Below are 12,500 nucleotides of genomic sequence, written 5' to 3' on the forward strand. Positions count from 1 at the left end.
AGAACGACTACGAGTACAAGGTTTTCTCATAAGGCAACAGTGAGCGCGCGCAAACCAGCGTCATTTTGGCGGGAAAAACGTGAAGCCGCTGTCATTTTAGTATGAGGTTTTGCGAAAATGTTGTCGAATCAAAACAAGTTAACAACATGGTAGCAGTTTAGGCTTTTTTGATGAGAAAAAAGGCTCAGTTACCAGCCATAAGAATAACTGAGCAACCTATATTGCTAACAAAGAGTAAGATTAAGCGTACGGGTTATAAATTTCCTTAGTATTTTCGCTAAAAACGGGCAGTCAAAACTCGTACTTGTTCTCGTCCTCGTTGTAGAATCTAAAGGTCCCTAATATCTTGAGGGAGGCGGTGCGTCTCAGTGGTAAAGGTGCTTGCCTTGAGATCCAGAGATCTCGGGTTCAAGATCAGTTCTAACCACTAATTGAATTTGTTCCTGGTAGTCCCTGGTTCAACTTCTCAGCTGCATTTGTAAATAGCCAACTGGTTTGCCTCCAGCTAGTCGGAATTCTTAACAGTTGTTGTTGCTGTTCTGTCATTGAACATTCACTGTGTTACATTGGCCCTGAAAAGCCCCTATGGGGAGTGGTCAATTACGTATGTGTGTTTCTACCCTGGGAGCAATGTGTTTGCTTTTGAACTTTCCAGGGTAGATATTGGAAGGGGAACAGAGCTGCACCTCCTATTTTCAAGGATTTGTTTCCCAAGAAAGATGGAGGAGAAACCCTGGCCCTGCTAGGAAGCATTAAAAAGCACCCAAAAATAGCATTTCTAGGGCTAACACTCATATGGATTACATGGGAATAAACTTAAGATAGCAGTTAAATTCCACTCTAATAGAAATCTCTTTTTTGTTGGGTTGCACTCGCGTCACCATTTTTCCGGCTTCCTCTTTATCAAACAGCTTGTTCTATGAAGTGAATGCTGTTAGTAAAAGATGCAAGCCAGCTCCCACCCTTGCTATTCTTACTAATGCAGAAAACAAGGATGTAGTCAAAGGCAGTTAAAACAAAAACCAGACAAAAGAGGTTATAATATTATGACCAAATGACAAACTTACCTCAACCAGCAAGTTCCTTATGACAGCATCACTCACACCAAGATGAATCTGTTCACTGGTATTTCCACAAGCGGACGAAGCTATATCTTTAGCAGCAACAGCAAGAGGCAACTGGCCCAGCTTCTTAGGAACAATCTTAAAGTGCACAGACTTGGCTTCTTTGCTGCACACGCAAATTACCTGGGAATAATTTGACATGACGTCGTAGTCCAAGGAATACTCCAGACTCAGTAGAACCTGAAGCAAAATGCAACAAATATAGAGTGATCTTTCTAGAGGTTGGTAAATTTAATTTCAAGAAGAGAAGTGGCAAAACAACTGTAATCACTAAAATAATAATTATTAGCAAAACAAGAAAAGTCAAATGGACATGAATCATTAATGGCATATCGTTACATGTACATAAGAAACTGCATAATGTATTATGCAATTACACCTTAAGAATATGTAGAGAAAGGATCTTTGAGCACAATAAGAGTGGTGGACTCAGGTAAATACGCTATTTCCTTTTTTCTCCCTTCTCCACTTAAAAGTCATCATAAGAATTTTGTCTCATAATATACTTAAAGTTGGCGCAGGCACTGGAAAGCCAGTTGTTCGTTGATTCAATGTTACTGCATTAGCTTGTCTCAGCGACAAAACACAAAGAGCGACCTAAAGTGCACAGGGTTAAGTACTGCAGGCAGCGGCAGCCTGACACACCATTTTAAACCAGCAAGTGGAATTTCCCTCTTAATAAGGTTCTAAGAAGTATATCAAGTATATACCTTACTAATAAATGGCAGACAATTTATAATTTTTTTGTACAAGTGCAAATTAATGTACCAAGTCTTGATTCCATACAGTGAACTGAAAAAAATTCTTGCTCTGAAACGATGCTTGGTAGGCTAATTTGCACATAAGCAAAATAATAAAAAAAACAGGTGCCTTTTTTTATGAATAAGGTCTATAACCCTTGCTTTTACAGAAAACAGCAAAAGTGGTTTGGATCATTTTTTGCCTATTAGCTTCAGTTATCAAGAAACATTTCAGAAGAAAAAAGGAAGGAAAGAAAACTCTCATGCTTTTATAACATGTCATGTTAACACAATGCTGAAATTGCTCTGTTGCAATGATAGATACTCACTGTGAGGCACTTGCTTTCATAGTTAAACACTGTTGCTATTATGGACACCTCTTCACCACGAATTACGGAGTATGGCAGCGTCAGAGAAACAAAGAATGGTTGGAAGACTTTGAGAGTAGTTGGCTTTGAAATTCCAAGTCCAGAGGAATTGGACATGGCAAAGGCACTTGCTACCCAGCTTGTGATTCTATCTGGGACTTTGACAGACAGAACCATCATTCCAGTCTTCTCACTGTTGCCAAAACAAAACAAGCACTGGCTTATATATCACAGGCTTTTATTCTTGTAATGGATAGCACCACTGTAACACATGAACTGAGATGTCTGTAAGTTTTGTAAACAACTTCTTATGGTCACTGTATGATTGTCTTAAACACAAAAACATACTAAAAATACAATATTTTTGGGCAAAAAACATAATGAAGAGATTTTTACAAATTATTATACGCAACAGCTGGAAATATGACTGTGAAAAGGAAGGAATACAGCAAATGTTTACTTCTTAGTTATCAATAATGAAGTGGAACAGAACCTACAAAAGGGGGATCATGTGTATTTTGTGCACCCCTCGACCGACATATCGACCGATACTCGACCGATATGTCGGTCGACATATCGACGGATACTCGACCGATATGTTGACCGAGATGTGTCGGCCGTCGTATCGGTCGAGTATTGGTCGATATGTCGACCGACATGTCGGTCGAGTATTGGTCGATATGTCGACCGACACTCGGCCGATGAGTTGACCATTTATTGTCGGCGGAATATCGGTCGACTGTCTTTGGTTTATCGGTCGACTGTCTTCTAATATAAGTCAAAAGCTTAGACTGTCAGTGTAAGATATACAAGCTATAAGCATTCCATCCTTTTTTGGTCAACCTCAAAAATTTCTGAAGGCTTTAAGTTCGGATCAGGTGCCGCAAATTCAGTCGTTGTTAAGCAAGACACACAAGTGAAATACTGTCAGACACACAAAATTTTACTTAAAGATTTTGCTTAATTCCGGGTTAATTTAAAGATTTTTGTTGTCAAACTGCTTCAAATATATACTAGAGGGATATCTTTCCGATTCAATTGAAACTAGATGTCTTTTGTCTTTCTGCCAGTCAAAATCGAAGTAATCGCGTCGATTGAGTTCGATTGGTTCAAGTGAGTTCCGTATTCTAACGCAGGAGTTCAATTAATCAAACTCACCGAAAATTCCAGCTCGATTGCATACACACATACATACATACATACATTTATTGAAGCTCTCCCATTGGGGCTTTTCAGCCACAATGTAAAAAATAATCATGAATAAAAATCACGTGGAAAATCAACATTGGGCTCGATTGAGTTTGATTGATTTTTGGTTCGCTTTTGTGCGATTGACTACAACGGATTTATGTAAAAAAGCCTCTGAGAAGCGGGGAGTAGATCAGGGATCTCTGCGCTGCTTGGCAGAAGTTTCTAACCTTGGTTAAATTACGTCTGCGACGCAAGCTACAGTCACCAAAACGCAAGCAGCGGTGAAGTATCGTCGGAAGGCTATCGGTCGACATATCGACCGATACTCGACCGATGGATCGGTCAACATATCGACCGATATGTCGACCGATGTATCGGTCAACATATCGACCGATAGGCTACCGATATGTCCGTCGATAGGTCGACCGACACATCTCGGTCGACATAACGGCCGAGTGTCGGTCGAGTATCGGTCGATATGTCGACCAATATGTCGGTCGAGGGAAGCACAAAATACACATGATCCCAAAAGGGAATCCTTTTAAATTAATGTTATTGTTTGATCAATCTTTTTTCATACCCCCTAAAAAACCAAGCCCCTGTTTTTTAACTACACCCCTAAAAAAGGAAAATCCCTTCTTTAGACAGTTGATTAAAAAAAAACCTAGTTAAAAAAAATTATCTAGTTTAAAAAAAAATTACCTAGTTAAAAAAAATTAACTAGTTAGAAAAAAAATTAACTGAAATGAAAAATTAACTGCAACATAAAAAAGCCCTGACACTCCGTGTCAAAAACCATACGCAACTAAATAAATTTCCCACCAGTGTTCAGGATCAAACTCTTTACTTAAGAACCCTTTCCTTGAATATTGAAGCAAAAAATGGACAGCAAGGTTTTTTTCAAATAATTCTTGACTTCCAACTATTAGACAGTCAAATTGCCAGTTGTTTTTTACCTGCACGAAGACTGTGCAGAGTTGAGTAAAAATATATATAAATAGTCAGACAACAGAGATCACGGATCCTGACTCAAAGCGTTTGATTCCTAACCTGAGTTTGTTAAACCGATATCCAACCAAAAAAAACTTACATGTACCAGAGAATAATAAATATATTTTCAATTTCCGTTGTACACAACACCACAGTTAGTTTCGACGGGCGAAAGATGCAATTGTTGTTGCAGCCCATTACTCGTTGCTTTTAAGATTCCAGATACATATTTTTAAACACCTATCTTGTTTATCCAATTGACGTTTCATTCTTGAGCTCCATGAGGGTATATTTTGTTTAAAGATCCAATAAAACGCCATTCGCATTACAATGACTTCAACACCATTGCAGATCGATTAAATATTCTACTGTGTCTACCGGATAAATCTGTGCATTTCTACTACCCCCTGAAACCAACCAAATATAATTATGTGGATCATAAGGCTGTAGGCAAAATGGTAATACTTGGCAGGGGAGTGACAGGAAAGACATAATTTTATTACACAACTTTTCTATTTTCCGACCCAGGAAAAAAATACATACCGGTAACTAAACGGAGATATTTTACTCATATTCTGAATGGATTGCCATTTATGGCAACAAAGTGAATATGCACAGTGGATCATTGTTCTGAGCAAGCAATCTTTGTAGCATTTATCCATGCGGCTTTGGAAATGCAACAGTAAGCAAGCGTTAAATAGTTTTCTAGTGTTTCAATCTGTGTATACGTACCAAGAGTAATAAATTATTATTTCAATGCCAATAGAGAGGATCTTGTTGCCAACCAGAAACTCCATCATAAACGAAAGGCTACATGGGGAGAAGGTTCTTATGGATAGTAAGAATTTCAACTGCATCAATTTAAAGAGCTAGGTATTCTGGCCAGAGTATGACCAACATATCATGTGGGCATTACACCATCACAAGTGAGTTTGTCTTCGAGATGAAACATGAAGATATAAGCCACTGGAGGGCCAAAAGGGAAGCCATAGGCACATCCTCTATTCATTCATACCAGTGGTTTAACCAAACCTACATGACTTGTACAACTTGAAGCTACAAAACAAAAAGCCTGCCAGACCTCTTGAGATCACGACTACTAACCACCTATGTCAGTTCAATGGCCAGATGGCAGAATTGAACTTTCCCTCCTTGCTTTAAGAAGTTATTAGAGGAATACCCTTTCAAATAAATAAACTTTCAAATTGGAACGAGATCTATCGGCTTACCAATTAGGAAATTTACAGGCATACACAAAATAACAATGTGAAACGTAACCATGATCTGCTGATCAAAATAGCTTGATTACACAAAGAGTTTTTAAATAAAGGGCCAACGCCAGTGCAGAAGTCAATGGCATAGGTTTCAAGCAAGCCTAGGTTTAGACAGTTTTCCAAGATAAGAAAGATATTAACAGAAATATTCAGTTAAATTTTGCGGTATAAAAGGAATTCACTTTAAAAATATCTTAAGGATAATCAATAATGTGCAAATAAAGGTGCAGAAGGTGCGCGGTGATTAGAGTTTGTCATAGCTCGCACAGCTCGTTTTTGAAGAAGAAAACTGCGATTTAAGTTTGTTACATAAGTAGAAGACCAAACTGTACTACAATAAGTTAAATAGGGATAAATTAAGGTATAATACAAAGATATTGTTGTTTGATGACAGAAAGAAGCGAACTCTGTGCATTATACCAAGCTGAATTCGAAATGTATGTTACTGCTTCTGGGATTACCGACCCTACCCAAAAGAGAGCTCTTTTACTTCACCTTGCTGGACCCAGAGTCTGAGATATGTTTCTTCACTCAATTCCTGCTGACGTTTGTGGCTAAAAGACAAACTGTACTGGAAGGAAACTCTGACTCTTAATAAATAAATAAATTAATTTAATTAATTAATGAATATGGTCAGTCAGTACCATGAGAAGGAAGCTCTTATTCTTACACCAGGGGGGCAAGTAAACAACATTACCACTGATTCAAAACAAGAAGGAAAGTGTTGGCGATGCAACAAAGCAGGTCACATTGCAAAAGAATGTTATCATTCACGTGACCATAAGTGTGGAAAATTTTTTTTTTTTTAACGACTTTATTGGGCATATCAGATAAATTTTACTTATGTAACAAAAGTGCATAACAAATAGAAAACAGAAAATTAAAACTTAAAAAAAAAAAAACCGCACCCTAAAGGGAAGGCGCGAATGGGACGTAAAGTCCCATGCGAGGCGCCGCCCTTAAAAATGCAGGAAGGTCGGCCATTTTAAAGTGTGTTGCAAGACCAAACAGATTAAGGAACGTACACCAAACCGTGAATCAAGCCAGTTTCACGGAAATAGCTGTGGAAAACCCAGACATGAAAGGAAGGAAAGAAATCCACGGGGCCAGCGTAATGTATGTCAGGTGACAGAGGAAACGATGGATAAGAACTATGGAAACATGGATGATTTCTACATGTACGGCACAAGGAACAGAGATGTACAAAACTCCGTAGACATGCTGATTGAAGATAAGCCAGTGAACATTACTATAATTATAGATTCAGGAGCTACGTTGTAATTGTAATTTAATGTCGGAAAGAATCTGAATTCATAATGAGGGGTAACGCTAGCCCATTGGAGTGTGACAAGAATGTTTATGCTTATGTAAATGAAGGTGGAGAGACACACATTCCCACAGTTGTGGAAACACTCCAAGAAGTGTCCTATGCTGAAATATTCTTCAAGCTGGACCTAATTTCCATCAGATCTACCTGCATCCAGAATCAAGGCTGCACCCAATGGCTGGCTTGTATAGATACAAGCACCCTCATTTTGGCACAAACATGGCGACAGAAAAGTTCCAGTAAATTGTGTGGCAGGTAGACTGCCCGGGGGCCTACAACTTGCATGATGACCTGCGAGTAGTTGGTGCAGATGACAAGGAACATGTCTTTTTGAAAACTTGGAAAGAGTCATGAGCAAGTTGCAGGAGAATGGAATCAACCTCAACTATGAAAAGCATGAAATTGTTTCAAGTATGACTTACATAGGCAAAGGCAATGTTTTTTTTCAGGAGAGGGGTTGAAATTCTCTGATGAGCGAGTGAAGGTTATTGTTGAAGCACCTGCCCCTCAAAATCAATCTTAAGTAAGACATTTTCTAGGTTCAGTTCAGTTTGTGGAAAATTCATCCCAAACTTTGTGACAATATCAAGTCCATCGTGGGACTTGACTTGCAAAGACCCCAAGTGGCAATGGGGTCTCAGAGAAAAGAAAGCACTTTGAGACATCAAAACCTGATTAACTCATGCACCAGTGATGGCCTACCACAGACAAAGTGCCCTAACTTGTGTTACAACTGACGGTTTACTGGTTGGAATCAGAGCAATACTCGAGCAAGAGCAAGAAGATGGGAGTTAAAGACCCATCTATTACGCCACAAACTCAGTAAGGTTGAAAAACCCCACTCCTGATTTGAAAGAGAAGCTCTGGCCGTCAGATGGGCATGCGAAACCTTCTACTTGTGTTGCAATTGAAGCTATGCCATCTGTGTTAGTGCCAAAACAAGTAGAGATCGCCTCAGCAGAAGACCCCACCTTACAGCTGGTGCGCCAAGTTATTGTGACACTTGTAGTAAAAGGAAACTTGTTCATGATTAAAGGTGGTTAAGCTCAGCAAGATGATATTAATAACAAATTCACCTACAAAATAACCCACTATTAGATTGCTACAGGATATTAACTTTTACAACCACAGGAAATTGCTCCGTGTTAAATAACATGATTGCTTATGAAAATTAGGTTATTAGTGCATAATTTATATAGCAAAGGTGGCCCAAGCTCTATGATTTGCACATGACATAATTTGAGCATCATATCAACATGGGGAGCTATTCATCGAGTTACGAGCTGAGTTGAGTTTGAGTTGAGTTTGAGTTAAGTTTGAGTTAAGATTGAGTTATAATAAGTTTGAGTTAAGATTGAGTTACAGTTTTTGGCGTTTTTTGGAATTAAAAGTAGTGAATATTCAGTACAAGTCACTTCGAAAACTGTTTTCTTCGTGTTGAAAGCTATAATTATTTGCATAAATTTTTGCAAAATTGCATGGCTTTCCGGATCAAAACAATCTCATTATTATTACACCTTTTAAGGCATCATTCTCGTTGCTGCTGTAAAGTCTATTGACGTCAAAACGATGTCTTCAAAGGGATAAGGGTAAGCCATTTAAAGCCAGCCCGGCGGCTACGATGAACTGTATTTGTCATGTGGCATCATGATCGATCATCAAACGAAAGAGGACGACGAAGAGAGCCCGCATTACGCTTTTTGCTCATAACCGCTGAAATTCTAAAACACGATTGTCACGTTTGCTAGTCACCGAAGTTTTGTAATGCAAGCTGAGCATTTAAGTAAGTGAACATTTTTGACCTAGTCACACATGTCGGAAACCATTTCACTACTGCAAAGTTGAAAGAGACAAGATCAATCAAGCTGGTTTTCAGACATGCCCGTGTAAGAATTACAAAATATAAATGCCAAAAAAATTACAAGAATTACAAGATATAAATGTTAAAACGACTAATAAACTAGGTATAACTTAGCGCTAAATATTATTTAATGTCAAAGAAATTTAAACAATAGTAATAATTAGTAACCAACATAATTTACTATGTAATAATACGAACAAGCCATGTAAAAAAATGTGCCCTAGCCATTTAAAATGTGTCCTAGAATATCGCACGTTTAAAGGTTGCAAGATCCCTTATCTCACGTATTTGATTTGACTGTTGGTTCCAAGCATTTGCACCTCGAGTAATCAAGTAATGCTTGATTATGACGTCTAGTTGCCTAGCTACAATTCCAGCCAAAAAGATGGTGACACCAACCCAAAATGCAACCCCTTCCCCCCTTTTCAATGTTGATTGCACTATAACTTTAGGCATTCATGAGAAAAGTCAATAGTTTTTTTTTCCCTACAAGGGACATCAGGTGTCCCAGAAATTTAAGACCGAGATTGGGCCGGGTCTAAAACAAAAGTCACTTTCAGTTTGACGGGTCAATCGTACTTGCAGGTCATTGTTTTACCTTTCCGAAAGTAACCCAAAATTAAACCTTCCATTTGTCTAACCCCAGGCCTAAAAACCCTTTTCTAGAATATGACTTGTTACTAATCAGGGAAAACACTATGAAATGATGTTTGTTTCGCTCACCTTCTGTTTCCCGTTTCTACATGGTATTAGACTTGGCATCTTTGCGCACTTCGGGTTCTGGTTCTCATCCAATGGAATGTTGATAGTTAATCGAAGAGTCGTTGGCAAGCGTTCGAAGTTACTTGTTATTTACTTGTTAATTAATTTTGGTTTTTCGTTCACGGTTTCTTTTGTTTTTGCTGGCAACTGTGACGTAAATGAGAACTGACAAAGGCACTTCCGAGGCTAGGGTCAGTAAGGGGAAAAACCGGTTCCAAGTTCCGAGTTCCAGATTTTACACAAACCCTCATTGCGGCTCACTTGTTCCGATAATTTTGTGTGATCATGAAAACCACGCTGCTGGATGACAAAAAATGTATCAAATTGGAAGGGAGTTCAGGTGAGAAAATTTTATTGAAAATTGACTCCTAATTTGTGACCCTCTTTTGGAAAACCGGGCTTAATGAAATTATTTGTGTTAGAATGCATTTCAACGCATTTTGAATGCATTCCAATGCATTCCAACGTTCGGCAATGATTCATAATGTATTAACAACGTTTCCCATCAATCGCTGGCAATTTTGTTTAATGTTTCATAACGATTTTCCAACGTTTTTCAACACATTGGCAACCTTTCTAAACATTTTAATTCCAAATGCAATTCCACGATGACCTGGTAATTATAAACATCAACACGTTCGTACATTGAAAATACACCGCGTTTCGTTTTGCCTTTCATTCAGATACATTTTCCCCATACAAACCCTCGCAATTTTGCTATTATCCAAATTAACGGTCATGTTGATATGACGTTCAAATACGTCATGTGTGAATCGTAGAGCTTGGGCGACCTGTGCATTTAGTGGCAGTTAGCATTACAACAACAGACCCACACCAAGACTTACTTTATTGTTTCCTCTGTCCAGAGCCATGTCTCTGGAAACTCCCTTCGCACATTTAGAGGCTTCTGATTGCTTTTTTGTTTTGATGATTTACGTTTCATTGCTTGAGGCGTAAGTCTCCTGTAAGATACAGGATTCCGTAGCCTATAAGCTGAAAATCCACCACTCCATATACCCATCCATCCAAAACGACCCCTCCATCCAAAAGGACGTCGAGAAAACATCGTTCGCCTAACAGGAACTGGGGCTATAGAAAAAAAGAAATCTAAAGATGGACTACACACTGTATGAAACAAAATAAGGATGCATTTTCAAGGAACACAGTAAACATTTTCATTGAGTCATTCATTCAAAGTTTTTCATCTCAATCAAGTTGAAACACTGTAGTGTGCTGGACAGCTAATAAATGATGGACTGGCTTTTCATTTTTCTGGTTTAATAGGCAAACCCTACATTTTGCATGACAAAGCAACAGAGAAGAGGATGTGATTTTGGCTTTAAAGTTCATAATAGCTTTAGCCCCAAAAATTTCCCACTTTAAGAACACTTGCTATGTTGGCTATAAACAGAAGATAAAAAAATAATAATGATGATACAATAATAATAATTGTTGAACTCATTGCTTCCACTGTGGTTTTTATTGCAATTATCAAGAGCAAGAGGGATCAAGAAAAAAAACACCCATAATGCACCTAATTTAAAATGACGTAATGTATAAAAACATAACGCAACACCACCACTTGTTTTTATCATCTAAAGCTAATTGCACAGTAAGTGTGATTATAACAGGATATGCTACCATCCAAACAGGAATTTTTTAAACGTGTTCAGTTTAACCTTGGTTGCTGGCTTTGTGAAAATATCAGCCACCATCTCCTCTGTAGGGCAATATACAATGTCAATTTTACCATTTACAAGTATCTCACGCAAGAAGTGATGCCTGATGTCAATGTGCTTAGACCTTTGTCACTAACTGGGTTCTTGCTTAAATCTATTGCCCCTCGATTATCCCCATAGATCCTGTTGACTTTATATGATCCTCTTCCCACGTTATTTAGTAACCGAGTTAAGTACAGACTTTCCTGGGCTGGAGCCGCCACACCTATATACTCGGCTTCACAAGTGGAAAGGGCAACAGTAGGTTGCCCACCCTGTGGTACTTCTTAAAGCACAGCTCATAGTCTATTGTGCCTCTAAGATATCTTAAGACATGTTTAGCAGCTACCATGTCCTCCACTCTGGGGCAGGACAGTTATGGTTATGGATTAAATATACCACACATATCACAAAGTCTCATGGCAGTTTTACAATTCTTTCCCTAGGGTGAGATCAGACATCAGCTTGTAAAGGCACCTTTGGCAGCTGCCATCAATCCATATTTTGATCTCACCCACCCAACCCAAGCATGTGTATGAAAGGGGAATTAACAGATTACAACACCTGGAGTCTCCCCACCTGCACTTTACAGTGTGTGGGTTCTTCAATGTCCTGCTTTGTTGTTTAACAGGAAAGGTTGTGAGACGGGGCCCATCGTTTATAGTCCTTATCCGAGAAGACTTGACAGTCCAACCTTTGTGGGTGTAATTACCAAGGAAAAGTAATTTCTCCTCAGTTATTTTAAGACCCTGAGTGTTGGTCCAGCCAGAGTTGAACTCATGACCTCCCCATGGCAACCTGGAACCCAACCAAGTGAGCCACTGCTGTACAGTTTTTCCTTTGCAGGTCATTGTTTTACCTGTACTATAGCAACCCAAAACCTTCAAATTGGTCAACATTTGGCCTAATTAAACATCATTGTTATAGGCCTAATGCGGCCTAAGTTTAGCAATAGTTAAGGTTTGTGAAAAGTGACCTGTTCTTTACACCTGTCAAACAGAGAAGCAGGTTTAAAACACCAGTCAATGGTTACAGGTCATTGCTTTACCTGCCTGTACTGTATACTTGACAAAGTTATGGTTTGCACTTAACCATGACTCTGTTCTTTTGTCCTCACTTCCCTGTCTTGATTGCATGAATTTTGT

At 38.7% G+C, this 12,500-nt stretch overlaps 1 protein-coding gene across 1 annotated transcript in view; it reads right to left on the minus strand.

Moving 5' to 3' along the window:
- The window catches only part of LOC138038817 (alpha-2-macroglobulin-like), a 105,633-nt gene that overhangs the window by 55,043 nt on the left and 38,090 nt on the right, over positions 1–12,500 (minus strand). Inside the window, exons 20-22 of the mRNA XM_068884877.1 lie at positions 10,483–10,726; positions 2,194–2,425; positions 1,068–1,304 (exon numbers count right to left, since the gene is read on the minus strand). Coding sequence (XP_068740978.1) covers positions 1,068–1,304; positions 2,194–2,425; positions 10,483–10,726 — 713 coding nt within the window. The remainder of the gene's footprint in view (positions 1–1,067; positions 1,305–2,193; positions 2,426–10,482; positions 10,727–12,500) is intronic.

The sequence above is a fragment of the Montipora capricornis genome, chromosome 2 (genome assembly GCF_036669925.1).
Source record: "Montipora capricornis isolate CH-2021 chromosome 2, ASM3666992v2, whole genome shotgun sequence".
NCBI lineage: Eukaryota > Metazoa > Cnidaria > Anthozoa > Scleractinia > Acroporidae > Montipora > Montipora capricornis.